At 40.4% G+C, this 25,014-nt stretch overlaps 1 protein-coding gene across 1 annotated transcript in view; it reads right to left on the bottom strand.

Moving 5' to 3' along the window:
* plg (plasminogen) overlaps positions 1–25,014 on the bottom strand; it is a 219,310-nt gene that overhangs the window by 38,515 nt on the left and 155,781 nt on the right. The window contains exons 23-26 of the mRNA XM_048536068.2: positions 24,423–24,541; positions 12,509–12,671; positions 12,131–12,252; positions 6,047–6,203 (exon numbers count right to left, since the gene is read on the bottom strand). Of these exons, the coding sequence (XP_048392025.2) occupies positions 6,047–6,203; positions 12,131–12,252; positions 12,509–12,671; positions 24,423–24,541 (561 nt within the window). The remainder of the gene's footprint in view (positions 1–6,046; positions 6,204–12,130; positions 12,253–12,508; positions 12,672–24,422; positions 24,542–25,014) is intronic.

The raw sequence follows: 25,014 nt of genomic DNA, 5'->3' as shown, positions 1-25,014 counted from the left end.
GCATACTCAACATTTTCATGCTCAGGTTCAAACAAGACTTCTTTGCTGCATAGAACCTCCAAGCAATGCTATACACCAGATACATTGACAATTTTTTTCCTTTGGACTCATAGCAAGAAGTCACTGAAACAACTACATAGTGATATCAACAAATTCCACCCCATCATCAGACTCACCAGGGACTACTCTTCAGAATCAGTCTCATTCTTAAACACCTACATCTCCATCAGGAACAGACGCCTCAGTGCATCACTTTAACATAAGCCCACAGATACACTCACAATCCTGCACTTCTCTAACTTTCACCCTAAACATATTAAAACCACATCCCATATAGACAAGCCCTATGCATACACAGAATCTGTTTGGATGAGGAAGAATAAGACAGATACCTGAAGGATGAAGAATGCTCTAATACGAACAGGATATGATGCTCAACTCATCGATCACCAGTTCTGACAAGCCACAGCAAAAAATTGCAATGACGTCCTCAGAAGACAGACACAGGATACTTCCGATAGGTTACTCTTCATCATCCAGTATTTCCTGGGAGCGGAGAAACTATGCCATTTTCTTTGCAACCTTCAACACATTATCAATGATAATGTGCACCTCACCAAGATCTTCCCCACGCCTCCACTTCTCGCCTTCAAACAACCACCAAACCTTAAACAGACCATTGTTCACAGCAAATTACACAGCCTTCAGGACAACATCAAACACAACAGTATAAAACTCTGTCATAGCAACCTCTGCAAGGCAAGTCGAATCTTTGACACTAGCATCACATGTGGAAACCCTACCCTCCATGTGCACAGCAGATACTCATATGACTCAGCCAACGTTGTCAATCATAAATGCTGTAGGCAAGGATGCCCTGAGGCATGGTACATGGGCGATACCATGCAGACACAATATCAACGAATGAATGGGCATTGTGAACAACTGCCAAATAGGAATGTTCCCTCCCAATGGGAGAGCACTTCACTGGTCAAGGACATTCAGCCTTGGATCTTTCAGTAACTGTCCTCCAAAGTGGACTTTGGGATACACAACAATGCAGAGTCACTGAGCAGAGGCTGATAGCCAAGTTCGGTACTCATGAGGTTGGACTCAATCCGGATCTTGGGTTTATGTCATACTATATGTAACCCCACCATACTATACGCTGTCAAGCATACATACACACACAAAAATACATACAGACACACACACACACACACACACACACATGCACTCTCTCTCTCCCCCACACACAAACTCTCTCCCCTAAACACACAGTCTCTTTCTCTCCCACACACATACGCGCACTTCCTCTCTCACACACACGCACAGTCTCTCTCTCTCTCTCACACACACACACACATACACATACACACACACACAGCTCTCTCCCCCCCACACACATACATATGCACTCTCTCTCCCACACACAAAGTCTCTCTCCCAAGCACATAGCCTCTTTCTCTCCCACACACACAGCATTTGCTCTCACACACACACACACAGATCCTCTCTCATACACACACTGTCTCTCAAACACGCATAGACACTCTCTCACACTCACACATGCATACACACCTACTCACCTACATATACACACACTCTCTCCCTTTCTCCCACACACATGCACTCTCTCTCTCACGCACATACACACACACATAGACTCTTTCTCCCACACTCATATATTCTCTCTCTCCCACACTCACATATCCACATACACACATTCACTCTTTCTCTCTCTCTCCCTCCACACACACACGCACACACAGACACACACACTTCTCTCATACACACACTGTCTCTCAAGCACACACACACTCAATCTCTCCCAAGCACATATACACACCTACCCACAGAGCCACCCACACATACAATCTCTCCCAAACACACATATATTCACACAGACTTGTGCGCGCGCACACACACACGCGCGCGCGCGCACACACACACACACACACACACACACACACACACACACACACACACACACAGAGACACATGCACATGCATGCACACATACATAAGAATCTATGGGGTGAATTTATATTTGCAGATATGTTGTATTTTGTTCAAAAAATGCACAATTTATAGACAGTCAGTCAATGTGGTGTTTTATAAATTCCTACTTTAGAAATGAAACCAGTCTGACTCCAAACCAAAACACAAACAGATTCTAAACAAGATCTCACACCTAACATGCATTGTCCGACCTAAAATGTCACCTCTCCTTTACACTGATAAAGCCTTTAATTCTCTTAGGTCACTGAACTGGAATAAATTAGAGGATTAACATGTACATATGAACCAAAGAAAACCTTCTAACTGTTTAAAGATTTAACAGCATCTTAGATTTGTTTAATACATCATATCTGCAGTGTGGCCCTTTGATCTTTGACTTATAAATTCTGTGCCTGATACCACCTTCCTCACTAATACCTGAAGAAGGAGTAAGACTCCAAAAGCTTGTGTTTTCAAATAAACCTGTTGGTCAATAACCTGGTGCTGTATGATTTCTGACCTTGTCCGTCCCGGTCCACACCAGCATCTCCACAATATTAATAAAAATGATAATAGATGATCAAGGCCGATTGTGAGAAATTGCTTGTTGAGAGCTTAATTGAGATGTTTCAGGATGAAAAATCTGGCAGCAAAAACCAGATAGATAAAGATAATCAATAATTTAGCAAGGAACTCTATTTCCACATCAATGGGTTTGTCATATGTATAGTAAGAGGATTCGGTGACCAGTTGCACAACTGAATCAAATATTAACTTACGGAATGACACTTTGCTGTTTGTTCTTAAAATTCTAAGCACAAGAAAATTAATCTCAAGAACTGACATTTGAATAAAGAACCCTATTTTATGTGAGTTATTAAGAAATAAAGTAGAAAACCAGCTAGAATACAACAGAGAACAAAGAACCCTGAGATAAGGGAAAGAATAGCAGTCTGAAGGACACCAGATGGGTTAGGAAGAATTGAGCACAGAAAACAAGAAGGCTGGAAACAAAACGCAAGAAGGGAGAAAATTGGAATATTAGAAATGAAGAATCATTAACACACAGGAAATAAATGTATACAGAGAAAACTATGTTGAGAAAATAGTGGTGACATTCCTTAGAGCAATCAATTTCATGTATATGCTGATGGAGCTTTTGTAGATACAGTTGGTTCTGCTATAAAGCAATTCTTGCATTCCTGCACAACATTGCTTCGCAGAAAATTGCGCTACAGAAATAATGGGGCCTATGGGTAATGCCGGGTTAGGGCAGTCCACCAATAATATCATTAAAAATCACTAAGAAATCACTCAAAAGTCTGGCACAAAGTGTAGCACAGTTTGAATAAATATTTAATTTGTATCTAATAATGAAATAAAAGTAAATTTAACACCTTACTTTGAAAAAATGTCAAGATGATTTAATGAGGGAGGAAGTTTTGAGGTTGCTCTGTTGTTAATACAGGGGCTGAGGGTCGTCATCATCATCATCATCATCATCAGCTTCAGGTGCAGTTGTGGTTGCAGGGTTAGGGCAAAAAAATATTTAATGCAGAAGCGGATAACTGTGGTTCATTGCCTTCTGACAGTTTCTTGGGGGTTGGCTTAAAAAAGGCATCCCGGTTTTTGCTGCTTTGCCGTTTTTTGTCTTTCATGAAGAAACTGTTCATAGGGTGCCAAAGAAGATCATACTTCATGAACTGCTACCCTGCTGCATTCTGTATTGTAATCATCGTCCTGTAAGAGCAGCAACCGCTTCTTAATTTCCCTCAGGATAGAAGACAAAAAAGAAGTAGAAATCTTTCATGGTATTGCATCCTGGACTTCACCTCCAGCTTCCATCGTAGTTTAGCTGTAGAGTCTTCTTCACAGTGGAACTCAAGCAGCTATTCAACATCCTCATCCTCCACTTCTTCAATTATAACTTGCTTTGCAAGATCAACACAATGTTCTTTGATTCTTGGGAGCTCCTCTGATGGATCAAAGCCTTTAAGGTCTTGAAAAAAACCTGGGAGAAGTTCTTTTGTCGGTGACCTCACAGATTTGCTAGCACTTAGTCTTGTTCCAGCAATACAGCTTTTCTGCATTGTCTCTATGGGTGCATAAGTTAGACGCCTTCATTCCTATTGCACAAACTATATCACGTGTTCTCTCATTATGCTCAAAATGCTTTGTAACATCTATCCTTCTCTTCCAGTTTTATAGCCTTTCTTTAACACTCACCACCTCCAATTTTATCACTAGGTCACTTCTTGCTAACATTCTTATCACTTTGCACTCGCATTTTTGTGGGTAACATGGCAGAATTTCCAAAAAGAAACCCCAGAAATCACATGGTTCTGTACCTCTCACAAAAAGCACTTCATGACAAAGTCTGCAAACCAATCATGTGACATTGGTGTGGACACTCTTTTGGTGTTAACATTGTGCAAACTCAGGACAAAGCCTTTGAAATGATCATGTGATGTTGACACGTACGCCTCCACTGGCCAATGGAATTGCATTATAGCCAACACAAGTTCATGTTTTAGAAAGAGTGTTCCCCTATACGTCAGTCACGTTATAGTTAATTCACATTGCTGGTATACATGATATAACAGAACTGACTGTATTTGTACATTAGTATTAATGGATTCTTGGCACAATTTCTATTTGCTTTCTTGGAGGACTCTTTAAACTTTAAGTGGCAGATGGAGTACAATGTGGGAAAGTGTGAGGTCACGCACTTTGATAAGAAGAATAGAGGTACGGACTATTTTCTAAATGGGGAGAAAATTCAGAAGTCTGAATTGCAAAGAGACTTGGGAGTTCTAGCCCAGGATTCTCTCAAGGTAAACTTGCAGCTTGAGGAAGGCAAATGCAACTTCGGCAATTCTTTTGAGAGGACTTGAATATAAAAGCAGGGATATACTTCTGAAGCTCTATTTGGATCTGGTCAGGCCACATGTGGAGTATTATATGCAGATTTAGACACCATACCTCAGGAATGATGTATTGGCTCCGGAGTGGGTTCAGAGGAGGTTCACAAGAATGGTCCCAGGGATGATAAGCTTAACATATGAGGAATGTTTGAGGACTCTGGGTCTATACTTGATGGAGTTTAGAAGGATGAGGGGGGATCTAATTGAAGCTTACAGAATACTGAATGGCCTGGACAGAGTGGATGTTGGGAAGATGTTTACGTTGGTAGGAGAGACTAGGACCTGAGGACACAGCCTTAGAGTAAAGGGAAGACCTTGTAGAACAGAGATAAGGAGAAACCTCTTTAGCCAGAGAGTGGTGAATCTGTGGAATTCACTGCCACAGAATGCTGTGGACACCAGGTCATTGAATATATTTAAGACAGCGATAGATAGGTTCCTGATTGTCAAGGGGATCGTGGGGAGAAAGCAGGAGAATGCGGTTGAGAAACTTATTAGCCATGATTGAATGGTGGAACAGACTCAATGGGCCGAATGGCCTGACTTCTACTCCTATGTCTTATGGTCTTATGGTCTTATGGTCTGAAGTATTAACACACAATGCATGATTTATTGATTTTGGCTTGTTCATAATGAAATACTTCTAAAGATAAATACCTACCTTCATGGCATTTTCAAGTCTATCTTAGCAGGTCATGGGTTAAAATCTCAATTCAAGTATTTGTATGTGTAATTTGGGTGCACCCTCCACAGTTGTATTGAGAGAGTTCTACACAGTTAGAAATATAATTATTTTTTGGAAGCGGAGATACAACTAAGGCTGTTTCTCTCTTGCAACAGCAATATTCTGAAGACAAAAAGAGGAGGCCTCCACATTAAACTGATCAATATTTATCCCTTCACCAAAATCATAAATACATATTATATACACATAATCTTCTTGTGGAATCTTGCTGCAAAAATTAGCTGGTTTCTTTACATTAAGGCAATGACAACAATTCAAAAATGCTTTATTGACTCTAAGTGCTTTTAAGGTGTCCTGCGTGAAAGTGTTTTTAAAAATGCAACCCCTTACTTTGGATCTTTGATCATCTAGGTACAAAATTGGCCATTGTACATACGCTTCAGGAAAATTGCGTGATGTTTTCCCATGGCTGTGTGGTGTCATGGAATCCCATTCCTGGCATCTTTTTCCTGACACGGTCACAGATGTAGTCCCACGATAGTCATAACCATTTTCAGTAAAGCAATCAGTAGGCCCACCTTCTTGTGTCAGCACTGAAAAATAAATAATGTAGAAGATTTTGTGGAATGTTTGATATAAAATTTCACAATGTTGAATAATTTACAAATGCTTCACAAAGCACAACAATGCCTCTACTTTCTAAGGAGGTTAAGGAAATTGAGCATGTTTACAAAGACTCTTACCAATTTTTACAGATATACCATAGAAAGTATCCTGCCTAGATGCATCACAGCATGGTATGGCAACTGCTGTGTCAATGACTGCAAGAAACTACAGAGAATTCTGAACACAGCCCAATCCATCACGCGAAGCAGTCTTCCATCTATTGACTCTATCACTACTTCCTCTGCCTTGGGAAAGCAGCCAACATAATCAAAGACCCCTCCCAGCCCAAGTATAATCTCTTCCACCCTCTACCATCAGGCAGATGACATAAAAATCTGAATAAATATACAAACAGATTCAAAAACAGTTTCTTCCATGTTGTTATCAGACTTTTGAATGGGCCTCTCATATGTTAATATTGAGCTCTCTTTTAGCACCTTCTCTGCAGCTGTAACACTGTATTCTGCACTCTGTTCTGCTACCCTGCTAAAATTTGTGTTTGTATTCAATAAAAATCTGGAATTAAGAGTCTAATGCTGACCATGAACCATTGTCAATTGTCAGAAAAACCCATCTGGTTCACTAACATTCTTTAGAGGAGGAAACTACCTTCCTTACCTGGTCTGGACTACATGTGACTCCACAGCCACAGCAATGTGGTTAACTCTTAACTGCCCTCTGGGCAATTAGGGATGGGCAATAAATGCTGGCCTAGCTAGTGTGTATTGCATGCAAAACAACACTTTCCACTGCATCTCAGTACACGTGACAATAATAAATCAAATCATTTGTTCATAATTAATTTATCAGTTGTTACGCTTTGTCCATTCTCTTAACCTTGCCCTGGGTAGTAAATATGCCCAATGTGCTTTGTTTTCAAAATTCAGCCTATTTAAAAATTGTTCAACGTTGATATATTAAATGCTTAGTTTTACTCCAGGTTTATTTAATTCCTATATTGGATGAGTTCCTCCATTTGAAGATTTCTGAAAAACACTCAAATTTGCAAAGCTGAAGATTTAGGCTGAAGGACAGGATTTTCAGTGGGTCTTGCATCAATTGTTTTCAATCATAAATACCTCGGAGTGACAACAACAAAGCAATAAATACAGACAGAGCCTTGGAAGTTTGAAAACCACAAAGTAGACATGAGGGCATCTGAAAGCTTGAGTTGATATGTGGACAACCAAAATCCTGGACAAAACTGGCAAGAATTGTACTGTATCATCTCAAGGTGTCAGTCTTCATCCAGCAATAATATGCTTGCCTGAATTTGATTCGGATGGTTTGGGGTTTATGTTTCACATAATCCAGGTCAACAGTGCGGTGCAGTAAAAGGGACTGCTGCACTGATGGAAGTGGTTTCCTTCAGAAAGACTATTAAAACAAGGCTCTGTTTGCTTTCTTAAGTTGATGTAAAAGATAATATGGTTGTACGTGACAAAAAGGTCTCCCTTGTCAACTGATTGATGCTTAGGCAGTATTTGTGGCCAATGTCACCATCAGCGGAACACTGCAGATGCAACATTAAAGTAACACTTGGAGTATTATCTGAAAAAATGTGTTGTCAATTTCAGGCCAGAACAATTTCCAAGTACATACATAGAAACATAAAATTAAGGAGCAGAAGTATGCCATTTGCCCTTGAACATACACTGCTATTCAATAAGATAATGGCTGATTTATTAGTGAAGAAAGCAGAAATTGCGGGAAAAATTCAGCAGGTCTGGCAACATCTCTGGAGAGAAATCAGGGTTAACATTTCAGGTCCAGGGATCCTGCTTCAGAAGCAAAGTTATAAGGAGAAGTTGAGTAGGCTGGGACTTTCTTCCTTGGAGTGTAGTAGGTTTAGGGGTGACCTCATAGAGGCTTATAAAATCATGAGGGGCATTGATAATGTGAATAGCCAAGGTCTTCTCCCCAGGGTAAGAGAATCCAAAACTAGAGGGCATAGATTTAAGGTGAGGGGGGAAAAGATTTAAAAGGGGCCTGAGGGGCAACTTTTCCATAGAGAGGGTAATTGGAGCAAGCTGGAAGAGGAGGTGGTAGGGCTGGTACATTTACAATATTCAAAAGCCATTTGGACAGGTACATGAATAGGAAAGGTTTAGAGGGATTTGGGTCAAGCCCAGGGAAACGGGATTAGTTTAGTTTGGCACATCTGGTCGGCATGGATGAGTGGACTGATGGTATCAAGCAATGCTATGATCAAAGAAAATGGGAGAATACATGTGCAAGAACACAGTTAATATGGGAATTAGTGCAAATCTCGTACAAGTCAATATTCTGATGGCTACGCATATAGAAATCAACCAAGCTCCAGGCAGGATTTCCCATGTTACTGTAGTTCCAGAGAGGATTCCCCAAATTATCAGGCACCTAGGAGAGGGATGAATTGCCTTACATTAATCAATTGCCTCTGTAGCTGGTTGTAACAAGGATTTACAAAGGATTCCATCTCTTGTGGTTTCCTTTCATTTTAAAAGATCTCAACTTAACAGGCTTTCTTGAGTTAAACACTGAATGGTCGATTTTGAGATCTTTGTCTTTGAAGATTGATTGAATTATTTTGTCTTGGTTTCTTGGGACTGATTTTCTAGCTAGCAGGCTTTTAGACCAAAGAGCGAGAGTTTCATTTACCTTAAAATGCAGGGGTGACTAGTTGCTGGTTCTTCAATTGTGACCTTTGCAATGCACGAACATTTGAACCCAGGCTAGCATATACAAGTACACCAGCCCATTGACATGCAGGAATCCTTCAGCTGAGGTCTCTAGCGTAACTTCTTCTAGTAGGACATGCAGCCTAGGATTGAACTTTGCTTTACGTGGAGAGTTGTAGTTCAGGGAAAACTAAAGTATCTCTATTAAATGTCCTGGAAAATTGCTTTAATTCCAAACTCTTATGGGAATTGACAAAAAAAGGGAACAAAAAGAAATTAAGTGAAGTTTAACAAGCTTGACTAAACATTCAAATAATTGTAAGCAATCCTAGACTCATATCTTAAAAAAACAAAGTGGGTCATGACACCCCCTTGTATGTCTCGCCGCAATGCTGGCAGAAGCACAATATATTATTTGGCTACAAATAAATCTTGTCCAATGATGGATCACTTTACTGCTACTGACACAGTCAGGCCACACACTTAAACAATGCAGTGAACTCTCAATGCGATAATATTAGCCAAATCGCAATTGACTTTCTCAGCTATAAATCTTTGCCTTCAGATTCTTAAGCTCTCCTTGGATATGCCTTGACGAGCTGACTGTTTGACGCACCTCATGAAGGATAGCACGATCCTGGTCAGGCCTGATTCCAAGTGTTACCTTGAACTGGTTTTTAGATACCCCCTGTCCCTCATTCTTGTATATTCTTGAAAGGGAAAGACAAAAAATGTATCTCTTGTCCAGACTGCTTTTGTCCCATCATATTCACACTTGTGATAACTCCCACGAGATTACTATTTAGTTTGTAGTGCATTTCTTTACTTTTAATCCAAACCTTTGAAGCATCCTTGACAATTTAAGGTCCACAGCCAGTGAATTTATATTTGCAGTTATTTATTGGACTGCAGATGTAGTCTTTTGAAAATAAACTGACATTGGAATTAAATGTTCAATATCCCTACAAATTATCGAAGGTTATGATCTGCTTTCATGACAGAAATTAACTGTATGTAATAGGATACTGATCTCTTCCATTTGTGTATTGACAATGCAGTGCAGTTATGGAATTACTACATTGAAGCCTCAAGGATTTTATGTGGTGGATATGAATAGACCAGCAATAGCAGGATTACCATTATGGATCTCAATATTGTGACCTTTCATAAGGTCACAAAGATATCATTTGTAACAGAAATGCCCAACTGTACTCACATTGAGTCAGTCTATGATTTGTAACAAAGGTACCTAGATTGATTTTGTGCCTCGGAAAATGTTATGTTGAAGTCGTTTTGTTCCTGAGAGAAGATGCAATTCTGTTACCTGATCTTTCCAGAAAGTGTAGTGCTTTCACACAAGGGAAGCTCAGTTGTGAGCTGGATGATATGGAGTACATCAGCTGTTGAGTACGTCAGCATACAAAATTTGACAAGCAAAAGAAAGGCGACATAGTCAGGGAATGTTGAGACCCAGGCCATCAAAGCCTTTGTCTAAAGAGCCCACACAAAATTCCAACAACGGAGGGATTTAATTTCAAATTCACAGGAGCTAATATATTCTCCGAGCTGCATGTCAAACACAGGTACTGGTTGCTTCACTTTCAAAGGGATCTCAACAAACTGCTACTTTCAGAACAGTATTTTGTAATTATGCCTTCCTAAGGCTACCCTTCAGCCTATCTGGGATAGTAGAAACTGCCAATGCTGGAGCCTGAGAAGTGTTTCTGGTTTCTGAAGAAGAGTGTAGACCAGAAATGCCAGCTTTCCTGCTCCTCTGATGCTGCCTGGCCTGCTGTATTCATCCAGCTCTACACCTTGTTCTTTCAGCTTATCTGTCAGTCAAGATCTGTTCCAGCAGCATATGGATAGAATTACTGAAAGTATTCCCAGTTTTGTATGCGTTGCCTATGACATTGTGGTTATGGGTAAAACCACAGAATGACATGACTGAAAGCAATCATCTAATGTTGATATAATTTCTAAAGGAGGAGGTTCTTCTACTTTAACTTCATTGCCTGAGAATCCTTTGGCTTTCTGATGGTCTGAAATTGTGCGTTATGTCTGCACATCTTCTGAAAGTGACCTACAGTTTTACAGATGTAGCATTATTTTCTCATGACTTTGGGGCATTGCAAAGCTCCATTGCCCCAGTTTTCCATTATTCTGTAGCTACCATTAATAAAATTCACAATTGAGTACCTTGGAAGCTGAACTATCCTATTAAATCTAACCCTAATCCTATTACAAGTATTTTGTTTCTTCTCAGTTGGAGTAATTATCAAAGGCTTTTAAAATTTTATCAGAAGTGTCTGTGCTTTTTTTGATACTTTGGCAATTTGTAATCAGTGGAATCTACTGAATACAGTGGTGGATGAATTTGTTCAGCTTCATACTTAGTGCTTAATTTTGAAGAAATCCTGTATTTCAAGAATTGGTATCACTAAGATGTCCAATCTGTGTACTCTGTCATATCATCAAACTGGATGCAGATAATGTAACTTCAAATTAATCTTTCAGAATTATTGTCTAAGAGAACAGTACACTGCCAGAATGGGTGATGTAAACAGATTAAACAGTAACTATCAAAAGGGAAACGGATATGTACATGAACAGAAAGAAAATTAGCAGTTCTTTGGGGAAACACTAGGAAAACTGGAATCAATTGAATAATTCTTTCAGAGATTGTGCAAGCACAATTGACTAAATGATCTTCTTTAATGATGTACAATGATATGACTCTGAATATGAATAGGTGAAAATGCTCTTTGGGACACTCGGAGTTTAGCTGCCCAATTAGTCTATGGCATCTGGAGCATAAAAAATATGTGCAAGTCACAAGGTTATTAAAGGGATCCAAAAGAGAAAACAAATTGAGGGAAAGAAATAGATAACAGTAAGAAGATTGTATCATGACCATACAGGGATAGGATGAGATAGTTATATATGAAGTTACAAACAGAGAGGAGAGATAGTTACAGAAGCAGAATTAAGTCTAAGCTTCACCATTAATCATGCCCTGGGAGGTTAACTGCATGTTATAATGCTCTTGTCATAAGAAAACTGTAACTCAGCTGACACGTCAATAAAAAATATGATCGGAAATCAGCTAGAAACAATTGTACAAATGACAGAGCAACAATCAATATGTCAATAAAAAGAAACAAGCCACCATCTGGGAATGGTGCAATTCTTACCTGTGGGTTGAAGGCCACACTTTCGTACTTGACAGTATTCCCATCTTATGTCTGGGTCGGTGGTGTAACACCAGGGCTCCTTTTCATTATCTGGATTCCTGCAATAATTTTGTTCTAGTCCTCTGAAAAACAGTAGTTTGGGTGTTGATCAGAAAGAAATATTATATTGTTTTGAGTGTGTGACCAACTTCATCTCATGTATAGAGTATATGAAAGTCTGGAGACTCAAATCCTGAATAGAATTGTCAAAGTTGCACAATTCAAGGGCAAATCATCAATCGTACTCAGATGGCCTATGCAAATGACTTGAATCTTAACCTCCTCGTCAGGGATGAGGGCAGAAAGCACCTTAATCAAGGGCTTCTGACATTTACTTACTTGCAGGGGTAGTTGGCTGGAGTTCTTGAATGTACATGTGGTTTCTGAACGTCCCATCTTTGACAGATTCTACCAGAAATGGTTGTCCTCTCAGTTCCACGATACTTCTGACCTTTGCCTGTGTAACAGTCTGTCTCTTCGTCAATAGCAGGAGGCTCCTTATCTTCAATAGGCATAAAAATTTATCTTAGTATTGAAGGCATGCACAGTTATGTTAGTGTTCATGTAACATGGCAGAATAACGTGGATAAACTAGTTCCTAGTTTTCTGAAAGAACAAATGGAGAATGAGAATAGCAAGGTGGTTGGCTAAGGTTGAGAAGGGTGGTGATGAGAATGAGTGAGCAGTACTGAGGCATTCTGGGTTACAAACTCTAATGTTAATTCTGCTACTGAGCCTCAGGACTGACTTTTACCCATGTCCCTGAGTACAGAAAAACCAAATGCCTGACTGTGGCCAATTCCCTAAACTAGTATGGGAGGCTGCTCTGGACACACTGTGCTAGGACCCTGATTGTAGGTGCCTCCATGGACTTCAGTGAAATATATGCCTGTAAGACTTTGAGACAGAGCTGCTCGCTTGCTGCACGTACAGTGATTTGCCATGTACGTTGCTAGCACACAGTGCAGGGGTAAGACTGGTACAGCCCATTACACACAGCAAGATGTACATCTCCTTGACTGTTGACTACTGAACTTAGAACGCTCTATCATTGTATTGGAAAGCTGCCAAGATGGGTCATGAAGAGTTGGCAAGTGTGTGTCCGCAGATGAAGGGTGCATGTGGCTGGTACCTTAGGTCATATCCTGTGATGCAGTTTTGTCATACACAGCATGGAAATTCATCAGAGCAAGTGGCAAGCAGGTCCCATCTCTGGAGGTTTCAAATTTTCTTGACCTTTAACTTGTTTGACTAACTTCATCTCATGTATTGAATATATGAAAGTCTGGAGACACAAAAAGCTGAATGCTAATGAGATGATTTGTAACGCCAGCAAAGTACTTAACAAGCCACTTAATTAGGCAACTTACACGGTCATGCAGCATGAAATGTAGTCATGCTGAACATAATGGCAAACTAAACTAGTCCCACTCGCCTGTGCCTGGCCCAAATCTCTCCAAATCTTTTCTATTCATGCACTTAGCCAAATACCTTTTAAACATTGTAACTGCAGCCACAACCACCAATGCCTCTGGAAGTTCATTGCACAGACAGACAGCTCGCTGTGTAAAAAAGTTGCTGCTCATGTCTTTTTTAAATCTTTCTCCCCTCACCTTAAATATGTGACCTCAAATCCTGAAGGCCCCAAGCCTAGGGAAAAGACCACTGCCATTCACCTTGCCTATACCCCTTATGATTTTATGAACCTCCATAAGGTCATCCCTCAACCTCCTACAGGCCAGGGCAGAACTGCCAAAAACAAATCTATTATGAAAATAACACATGACAGACTCAACTTGCCGCTGCCTAGTGAAAAACTTGCTACATTACTTGTCAAAAGCTTGAAAGACGGAGTGAGATGCTTTCTGGCATCAAGATGTGGTTTGCCAAATGCCTCAACCGATTCTGCCAAGAGGGGAGGAAGACAAACGGCAAGACTGTAAGTGGCATGGGAATCAATTGGAAGGGAAACAGACAAACATTTCTGTTACCGCTAAAGAGATCCCAGGATGGTATCAGTGATAATGGGAACTGCAGATGCTGGAGAATCCAAGATAATAAAGTGTGAAGCTGGATGAACACAGCAGGCCAAGCAGCATCTCAGGAGCACAAAAGCTAACGTTTCGGGCCTAGACCCTTCATCAGAGGAGGTCTAGGCCCGAAACGTTAGCTTTTGTGCTCCTGAGATGCTGCTTGGCCTGCTGTGTTCATCCAGCTTCACACTTTATTATCCCAGGATGGTATGTTGCCTTCCTGGTGCTAGGGTCAGGGATGTCACCAGATGGGTGCAGAGCATTTTGAAGAGGGAGAGCAAACAGACGGAGATTGTGGTACATATTAGAGCCAATAACATCAGTAGAAAAAGGGATGAACTCCTGCAAGCTGAATTTAGGTAGCAAGGAAGTAGGTTAAAAAACAAGACCTAAAAGGTCGTAATCTCTGAATTTCTTTCAGTGCCACAAACTAGTGAATGTAGAAATAAGGTCAGTCCAGGTGAATGCATGGTTAGAAATCTGGTACAGGAGGGAGGGATTCAGATTTCTGGGACATGGAACCATTTTAGGGGCAGTGGAATGCATGCAAAGTGTCTGGGTTGAACATGGACTCGAATGGGACTATCATTGTTGCAGAGATCGTTTTACCTAACATTCCACCAGCATCCACATCCAGAAGATCATCAGATGCCATTTCCACCCCGTCCAACGAAATGCCACTACCAGACATATATTCCCATCCCCTCCCTCACCCGCCTGCTGTTCCCTCTGGGACACTCCCAGCACTAACCCCCCCCCCAACCCCCACAGCCCTAGGGCACCTTCCCTTGCAAGTAGCGAAGGTGTAACACCGGCCCATTTACCTCCTCCCTTCCCACTATTCAAGGGTCCAAACATACTTTCAGATGAAGCAACACTTCACCTGCACTTCCCAGAATCTAGTCAATTGCATCAGCTGCTCACAATGTGGTCTCCTCTACATCGGGGAAACGAAGTGTAGACTGAGTGACTGCTTTGCAGAACATCTACATTCTGATTGCAAAAAAGACCCTGAACTACTTGTTACCTGTCACCTCAACACACCACCCTGTTCCCAGGATAACATCTCTGTCTCTGTCTTGCTGCAGTGTTCTAGCAGAGCGCAATGCAAGCTGGAAGAGCGACACCTCATTTTCCACTGGGGACCCTGCAGCCATCCAAGCTCAATATCGAGTTCAATAATTTTAGGGTCTAAACTCTCCCATGTCCTGCCCCCTACCCCACACTCCATGCCTTGTAATCGCATAACCTGTCATTACACACTACCTAAAATAAAAGTTCTGAGGACGGGTCACCGCACCCAAAATATTAACTCTGATCTTTTCTTCATGAATTCTGCCAGATATTTCCGTTGAGCTTTTCCAACAACTTCTGCTATTGTTGCAGGGAGGTTTGCTAGCACTGCTGGGGAGGGTTTAAGCAAACTTAGAAGTGAAATGGGATTGAGACAGAATGTTTAGCAGGGGGAAATGAATGGCCAACATTAGAAGAGACAGCAGGAGTATCAAGAAGGCAGAGGAATTATAGACCATGTAAGGCACAAGGGAGTTTAACAAGGTTGGATTGTATTACCGTAATGCAAGGAGTCTGATGAACAAGGCAAATGGCTGAGAGAACAAATTCAAACATGATGGTATGATGTCTATCATGTCATTAGTGTCATTAAGACATGGTTGAGATAGGAATAGGAATGGCTGTTCAATATTCCAAAATGTAAAGTCTTCAGGTGAGACAGGAAAGGAGGTAATAAGGAGGGTGCGTTGCTATATTAGTCATGAATCTATTAGAGCAGTGAGAAGATGTAACATCTTAGAAGGCACCTCAAATAAAACCGTATGGGTAAAAGGTTAAAACTAAAATGGAGCAATCACATTGCTGGGACTGTAGTACAGGCCCCCTAACAGTCCAAGAAAAATAGATGAACAGATATGTAAGCCAAATTTCAGCTATGGAATTTCAACATACCCAACATTCATTAGAGTAGTCACGGTGTGAAGATTTAGAGGGAGCAGAATTCTTAAAGTACATTTAGGAGAGTTTTTAAAGCCTGTTATGAGCTGCAACTGGACTTAATATTAGATAATGAAGCCAGGCAAATAGTTGAAGTATCAATAGGGAAGCATTGATAGGCAAACAGTGATCATAACTCAGTTAGATGGTGAGGGAAAAGGACAATGATGGGCCTGAAATCTAATTCCTAAATTGGGGAAAGGTTGATTTTAATAAGATCAGATATGATTTGGTCAGAGTAGACCGGGAACAGTTACTTTAAGATAAATCTGTAAACCTGTGATAAATCAAGAACTGTCAGCATGGTTTTGTTAAGAGGGGATCATGTCTTACTAACTTGGTTAAATATTTCAATGAGATGTGTAGATCAAGGCAATGCATTCAATGTAGTCTACTTGTGCTTTTAATAAAGTCCCATTTGGGAGATGTATAGTGAACTTAACAGCCTATGGAGATCCAGGGAAATTTGTCTAATTGGATCCAGAATTTGGCTAAGCAACAGGAAGAAGAGGATAATGGTGGAGGGATGTTGTGTGACTGAAAATCTGTTCCCAGTGGGTTTCCACAAGGATCAGTGTTGGAGCCCTTGCTGTTTGTCATATTTATAAACAAGTTAGACTTGATTACAGGAGAATTAAAGGATAATTTCATGTTGGGATGGAAACCAGTGAGGATAGTCATACATTACAGAACAATATTGATAGACTGCTCAGATAAGCTGTTCAGCGGTCAATAGAAGTTGATCCTGAAAAGCTTGAAGTGATGCAGTTTGAGAGGACCAACAAGGCAAGGGAGTGCACATTGAATGATAGAACCCTGGAAAGCACCAAGGATCAGAAGGTTTTTGGTGTGTATTCTTCATACCAGAGAATGGTGAACTTGCGGAATTCACTGCCACAGGAAGTGGGTGAGGCCAAGACGTTATGTGCTTTCAAGAAGGAGGAAAATATACTGGTGCAGATAAAGGGATCAAGGGATATCGGGGAGGGCATGGTTAGAGTATTGAGTTTGATGATCAGCCTTGATCATAATGAATGGTGAAGCAGGCATGAGGGATTGAATGGCCTACTGTTGCTCTGATCTAAATTTCTTTGTTTCTGTATATGGCCACAAATTACTTAAGATAGCAAGGCAGGTAGAAAAGATGGTTAAGAGGGAATTTGGGGCTCTTGCTTTTATTCGCCAAGACACAGAGTTTAACAGTGGAGAGTTGACAGTAGAATGACGTAAAGTGTTGGTTAGACCGCAGCTGGGGTATTGTGTGCAAATCTGAAACCCACATGGAAAAGATGTGATTGCACTGAAGAGGCTGCAGAGAATCCCACACAGATAGGACAGACTCACTGAAGCTGCTACTGGAACAAGCCAGCCAAAGTGACGTAGACAGGAGCTAAAGTTACACAGATCAGAAAGAAAAGACACATTCTTCAGCAGAGAACTTAGAAAGTTTCAAATAGAATTTTAAAGGAATAAGTTACAAAATATAATATGTCTTTTGGAGCATGCATGAGCCACACAGCATATCTACATTTTCTTTTTTTCATTTGCTAGACTACAGCCAGTAAATAAAGGCAAGTTCTGATCAAGGGCAAGGGATATATAAGATAATGACTGAGCACACAGACTGACAACCATACACAAATAGTTTCTGTAGAAACAACAAGTTGAAAAATGGAAATGTAAATTTAATGGAAACCCAGTAGTGCAACAACGCTAATTTGAATTCAGAATTGTGTTGAGATGTGCAATATCTGAAGGAATTTAGCAAGTTACTTCATGCTGAGAATAAAGAATAATTATACCAGAAATGTTAATACCTGAAATCAGACTTTAACATCTGATTTCTGTTTTAAGGGTACTGTAAGAATATTGTTTGGATAGTAAAGGGTTTCCAAAACTCATAAATGAGATAGAATGGTAGTAGTGAAGTGCCCCAGTTTGAAGAGAAGACAGAAATAATAAATATATTTTGTTTTGAGGGCTGAGGTAATTTATCCTGGAATTCAATTGAATATGTCAATTTTTGCACTTATAAAGGATATAGTGAATGGTAAGTGCAGATGAGACTAGTATATATAGGATAAAGTTTGGTTTAATGTAATTAAAAGTTTGATAATGATAACATAGAATCATAGAAGATAGGAGGAGGCCATTCAGCCCTTCGAGTTTGCTCCACCACCTATCACAATCATGGCTGATCGTCCAACTCAATAGCCTAATCCTGCTTTGTCCCCATAACGTTTGATTCCTTTTGCCCTAAGTGCTATATTTAGCCACCTCTTGAATACAATCAATGTTTTGGCATCAACTACTTCCTGTGGCAATTAAAATAGGTACAGAAAGGAATATCCACAATTGAAATACAGTTTAAGAAAAAGAGAACTGCATGATCTTTAAATCCATTTGATTTGGTAGCAAAGCATTTATGCTCAATGCCAGGAATCAAGAATTAGTGACAATTGTACAAGAGAATGTTATTCAGTGAAGCAATGGGCAATACCACCAAAGGTACTAAATCACCATCCAAATCTTCAAGAGTGGTGGAGAGAAGAAATAGAAATTTGAAAGCAAATTGAAATGTTTAGTACAGATACCACCCACAATGTACCACTGCAATCAATAGGCTAACACTTATACAAATATTACAAATCCTTAGAGTAGTACATGATTATATGGCATCATGGAGCCTGCAGGGGATACATCATCTTGGGAAAGGGGGCACATTCAGCAATTACAAAATGAGCAGAAGCTGCTGGACTACCATTAGAGGCAGTTGTGATATAGGTAAAAGCACTCCAGAAGGGAACAGATCTAATCCAAGTAGATATACGGCAAATGGAAAAGCCCTAGGGAAAATTGATACGCAGAGAGATCTGGGTGTTTGGGTCCATTGTACCCTAAAGGTAGCAATGCAGGTCGATAGAGTGGTCAAGAAGGCATATGGCATGCTTTCATTCATTGGACAGGGTATCGAGTACAAGAGTTGGCAAGTCATGTTACAGTTGTGTAGGACATTGGTTAGACCACATTTGGAATACTGCATACAGTTCTGGTCGCCACATTACCAAAAGGAGGTGGATGCTTTGGAGAAGGTGCTGAGGAGGTTCACCAGGATGTTGCCTGGTATGGAGCGCACTAGCTATGAAGAGAGGTTGTGTAGGTTAGGATTATCTACATTAGAAAGATGGAGGTTGAGGTGGAACCTGACTGAGGTCTACAAAATCATGGGAGGTATAGACAGGATGGACAGCAAGAAGCTTTTTCCCAGAGTGGCGAGTCAATTACTAGGGGCCACGATTTCAAGGTGAGAGGGGAAAAGTTTAAGGGAGATATGCCTGGAAAGTTCTTTAGGCAGACGTTGGTGGGTACCTGCAACGCATTGCCAGCGGAGGTGGTAGAGGCAGGCACAATAGCATCATTTAAGATGTATCTAGACAGATATATGAATGGGCAGACAGCAGAGGGATGCAGATCCTTGGAAAATAGGTGACAGGTCTAGATAGAGAATCTGGATTGGTGCAGACTTGGAGGGCCGAAGGGCCTGTTCCTGCATTGTAATTTTCTTTTGTTCTTTGTTCATAACCATGGGCAGATGAGATGGCTAAGGGGCAGCACGGGTGTCAACATGGACAATTGGGCTAGAGGAGATGCACATGGTCAATTTACAAAGATATACTGAAGAGGAGGAGGAATTGCATCGAGAAGACAAGTGTGCACTAAAAAGCACTATTGATGTCTGGCAGAAAGAGAAAAAGTTGGGATCAATGCACTCATTCAGCATAACTTTATGAAAATAGAAAGTATAGAAATGTACACCAGGGCAGGGAAGCCATGTTGGTGAGGATGGGCTGATACTGCTGGTGACAAGGAACGGGAAGAGACATAGCAAAGCATTTTCAATGCTGCTGGTATGTGCCCTGCCCAATCCAGGAAAACTAGTCAAAATCTGTATGCCGCTCCAGTCCCTACGACAGGGAACAATTAGATTTCAATTTCATGGACTTCACCCACTGAGCCAGGGAGAGACCCAATGTTTGCTCATTATTGAATGTTTCAAGAGTTAGGTGGAATCCTATCCCACACAAGATAGTTCAGATAATGGTGGAAGACATAATGCCGACACGGGGATTACAATTACAAGTAGATTTGGATCAAGGAACATACTTTATAGGACAAGTGATTAAAAGAAGTTCTTACATTGCTAAGAATCAAACAAAAATTTCACATCCTACACCAACTGCAGAGCTCAAGCATAGTAAGGAGATGTAAGTTTGCTCGCTGAGCTGGAAGGTTCGTTTTCAGACGTTTCATCACCTTTCTAGGTAACATCATCAGTGAGCCTCCAGTGAAGCGCTGGTGTTATGTTCTGCTTTCTATTTCTACAAATCTTCTCAAAACACGATAGTAAGGACAATGGATAGGACATTAAAGAGAGCCATTCAGGAGACATAGCAGGCTGGACAGATCTGTTACCAAGTAAATCAGATTCACCCTGTGCATAGAGTGATGAAATTGTCAGAGGATTTTGAGACTGGTAGCAAGCAATTAGAACTCCTCACAGAAGCAGGTAAATGATTTATGAGACCTGTGCAAGCAGCTATATGGACTGAGACCATAAGTTGGGGATCAGCAGACATTTCATGACGTGGAAATAAAGGCAGAAACAGAATAAGCTGACATAATGGTAAAGCTGACACCGAAAATACCAGGTTTGGCATCTAAGTGGATCGGATCCTATGAGGTAATGATTATCATTGATACTTGTACCCTTGTTACAGGCCTCTGAAGCACTGTGTCGCCAATACAATCCTGTTTATTCTGGACTCGTACCAAATGTTAAGCATGCGCGCGCAGAAACCTAATTTACCTGACCGAGATTGCTAGAAAGTATTGACTAGTCTTCTGTAATAAACTTGAATTATTACTTAAGTAATTAGGCAATGGCTGCAGGTAAGCAGGCATAATCCATTGGTGTCTAACATTACTAACTACAACTCTAATCTTTTATAAGCTCCACTTTGCACATACATTTGCATACAAACAAATAAGGAAAATAGATTATAGGTAGAGGTGGAAGAAGTGGAAAAGTAATTTCAGTGGTCTTTGATTCCCAATTCAAATATTGAGATTTTTCTTTTTCAGCTCGCTAGGCCCTTGGTATTCAGTTATCTTTCTCTGCAAGCTTCCACTGGTTTGTAAGAGATTAAGAGTGACTGTATCACTTGGAAAATGCCTCTTATTTTCAATAGAAAACTTGCAACTCACAGTAACTGCTACAGGAAAAGTAACTGGCTTTCTTCAAAGTTAAACTGAGTGCTTTTCACTGCAGACAACTGCCTGGGTAGTATTTTGTTCAACAAAGCATTGTATGCAGCGTTGGTAAAGGAAGTAACAACGCAGGCAGCTGTTTAATGGTCAGGCCCATAGCTGATAATCCTCTACATAATATAAAATCAGAGAATGCTAGAGAAACCTAACTGTTTGGCAGCATCAGTGGAGAGAGAAGCAGACTCAATGTTTCAAGTCCATTATGACCGTTCTTCAGAATTTAGATGTTGCCAGACATGTGTTTTTTCAATGCTTTCTGTTTTTGTTTCAGATCTCCAGCATCTGTGCAAACTTTAGTTTTATTTAAGTTAATTCTATATGCTTTCTCAACAGCCAAAAACCTGCCACTTTCAAAGGCTTTAGTAAGTGTATCCTCATTGCAATTGTACTATTCGGTTAATATTATTTTTCCTTATCCTTACTGTGACATTCCACCACTTTGTATATTTATGCATTAAATTTAAATCTGCCTTGTGTCTGCTCATTTCCCCAAGCAATTTCCTCTTGAAGTTAGTTATTCTCCTTAATGTTTCAGATTCTTGTGCCATCCTAAATCTTTGAAATTATACCATGGGTCCCCAAATTGAGGTAATAAACACACACATACACACACAAACACACACACACACACACACACACACACACACACACACACACACACACACACACACACACACACACATACATATATATGTATGTTTTTATATATATATATCCAAAGAGTAAGGATCCTAATGCTGACCCTTGAAGTATACCACTGCAAACTTCCCTCTGATCCAAAAAACAACTGCCACTAATCCGCTGCTTTCATCTCATAAGCCAATTTCATACCCATCCTGCCATGCTTTCTTTAACCACATGGGTTTCAATCTACTTAACACTTTATTATGTTGTACTTAATCATTGTCACAGAGTCATAGATTCATAAAGCATTGAAACAGATCCTTTGGTCCAACTCATTCACACTGACTAGACATCCCGATCTGACCTAGTCCCCTTTGTCAATATTTGGCCCAATTTACTCAAAACACTTCCTATTCATGTGTCCATCCAGATGCCTTTTCACTATTGACACCACCACATCCTCAGGCCTATATGCACCACCCTCTGCATGAACATTTACCCCTCAGGTCTTTTTTATATCTATCCCCTCTCACCTTCTGCATATATCCTCTAGTTTTGGAGTCCCCCACCAAAGGAAAAAGACCTTGGCTATTCACGCTATCCGTGCTCCTCATGATTTCATAAACCTCAATAAGGTTGCCTCTCAGCCTCGAACACTTCAGGGATAAAAGCCCCAGCTTATTTGGCTTCCCCCTATAAAATCCAAACCCTACAGTCCCAGCAACACTCTTGTAAATCTTTTCTGTTCCATCTCAAATATAACCACATCCTTCCTAAAGATGGGCAATCACTAAATGCCATTTGGAAGCAATAGCAGCTCTGTCTGTTACTTTGGGAAAAAATTCATTCTTGTTCATCCAATATGAATTTCAGTTAACAAAGTCATACATGCTTAGATCTTATAACCCATATATTTTCCAAATGACAGTTAATTTTATCTCCGATTAGTGTCTCCAAAACATTCCCCACCATTGTCATTAGACAGGCTGGTCTGTATATACATGGTTCTTCCTCTCTTCTTTGGAGAAGATGAAAGGGAAATTGACTTTGTTATGTAACTCCAAATGCCTCTTAACTGTAAGTAGGGGAGATGTGATGACCAGAATACCTGCTAGGAACAAAGAGCAGAGTGGGTGCAGACTGCAAGAGCGAATGCTTTTAGGCAGCTTCTCCATCCATTGTCTTTGAGTAGAAAGTGATATACAGCATGGGGAAACAATTTTTAAAAATGGGGCATAAATCAGGATTTTCTGCTGATCTCAGCAGGAACAATTTGCTTCCTTTGGTCAAGAGAGACTGAAATAACCTAAGCTATGTGATGTCCTGACCATCAACCACTGATCACAACTGAAATATTAATTGAAGGCTTGGGTGCAGTCAGCAATTGCCAAGAATCGCATAGAAATAAGATTTCTCAGTGGGCAGATTCCCAGCAAGAGGATCAATATTTTTGGTAGAGTAAAGGAGAGGAGAATGTTGGTGGTACGGAACTCCAGTACTAGTTTTGGCTCAAGGATGATACTCTCACTTCTGAGATGTTTGAAGGAATACCCAATCTAGAGACTCGAGCTCTAAATCTAGGCTGACATAAAGTAAGTAATGAGGGAGTGTTGCACTGTGAGATGTTTCCCTTTTTCAAAAGTGATGTTAAATCACATTAGAGTTCTGTTCTGGTGGACCCTTCAGTCAATAACAGTGAAACAGTTTAATTGCTCATTCATCTTATTTGTGTTTTTTTTTCCTTCTGGGGTTTGGGTGTGGCTCGCTAGATATTTTTAATCAATCTGTTAAGCAATGTTATTACATACCTCTGGAGCAGGGTGGGACTGGTGCCTGGGCCTCATGGCTCAGAGGTAGGGATGCTGCTACAGCCACAAGAACAGTGAGGTCAGTAATTGATCATTACTGGAGCATGATTTTGGAGGAGAGGAGGTAAGGGTTGGAAAGTTTTAACCAGGTGATGTACATGTCCTTTTTCATGCTGTTCACCTGCCTAGAGCTATCTTGGACTTTTGAAAATATTAACGTAGAATGCTGTACAGACTTTGAGAAGTCGGAGGTTTAATATCTCATCTGGCAGCACCTCCAAAAGCATATTGTTCAAGGTCTGAGTGTAACATATTTAAGGTTAACAAAAGGTGATTTCCACACATTAGATTGATTCAGTCAAGTACCAGTTCCGAAAAGTGAAAAAGCTTTGTGCTCAACTCATTGTTTGAACAGACCCTAATGGAATGTGAAGAAACTGAGAAACTTACCACAACGTGGAACATTGCAGAACGCCCATCGCTTTTGGATGTCAGTTGTAAAACACCATGGCCTGGGTTCTCCATCAGGATTCCGACAGTAGTTCTCCTTGAGATATTTATCTGGAAAACTGAAGGTCATTAGTTTCACTTTGGGCTCAAGATTTTGATAGTAAATAGTGATGAGTCTGTAAGTCTTCCAAGGTGTACTCAGAAGAATGCTGTTTACAGAAACATGTTTATTTTTCAATATTGCTTAGGTACAACAACCACATTTTGGATTTTGCAGGCCATTTTGTGCAGTGAGGGTGTTTCATAAGTGCACCATCAGAAAAGAATCAACATCTAGCCACAAAGAAATGCAGTATTATGTTACATGGCCAAAAGCTTGGTAAAATTGGTAGTTTTAAAGGAGGACAGAAGAGGAATTATAGGCAGCAGGGCTTTAAGTAAAAGATTTGAATCTAGGCAGGTGAAGGCATAGCTATTAAAGAATGATGAAATTAATGTGCAAGAGACCAGAATTTCTTCCTTTGAAAGACGTTCGTAGTTATTTTAGTTTATGGGTCCCCCACAGGGATTGAAACAAAATCTTGACATACAT

This window comes from Stegostoma tigrinum, chromosome 9, assembly GCF_030684315.1.
Source record: "Stegostoma tigrinum isolate sSteTig4 chromosome 9, sSteTig4.hap1, whole genome shotgun sequence".
Taxonomy (NCBI): domain Eukaryota; kingdom Metazoa; phylum Chordata; class Chondrichthyes; order Orectolobiformes; family Stegostomatidae; genus Stegostoma; species Stegostoma tigrinum.
This window is presented reverse-complemented; position numbering and strand designations above follow the sequence as displayed.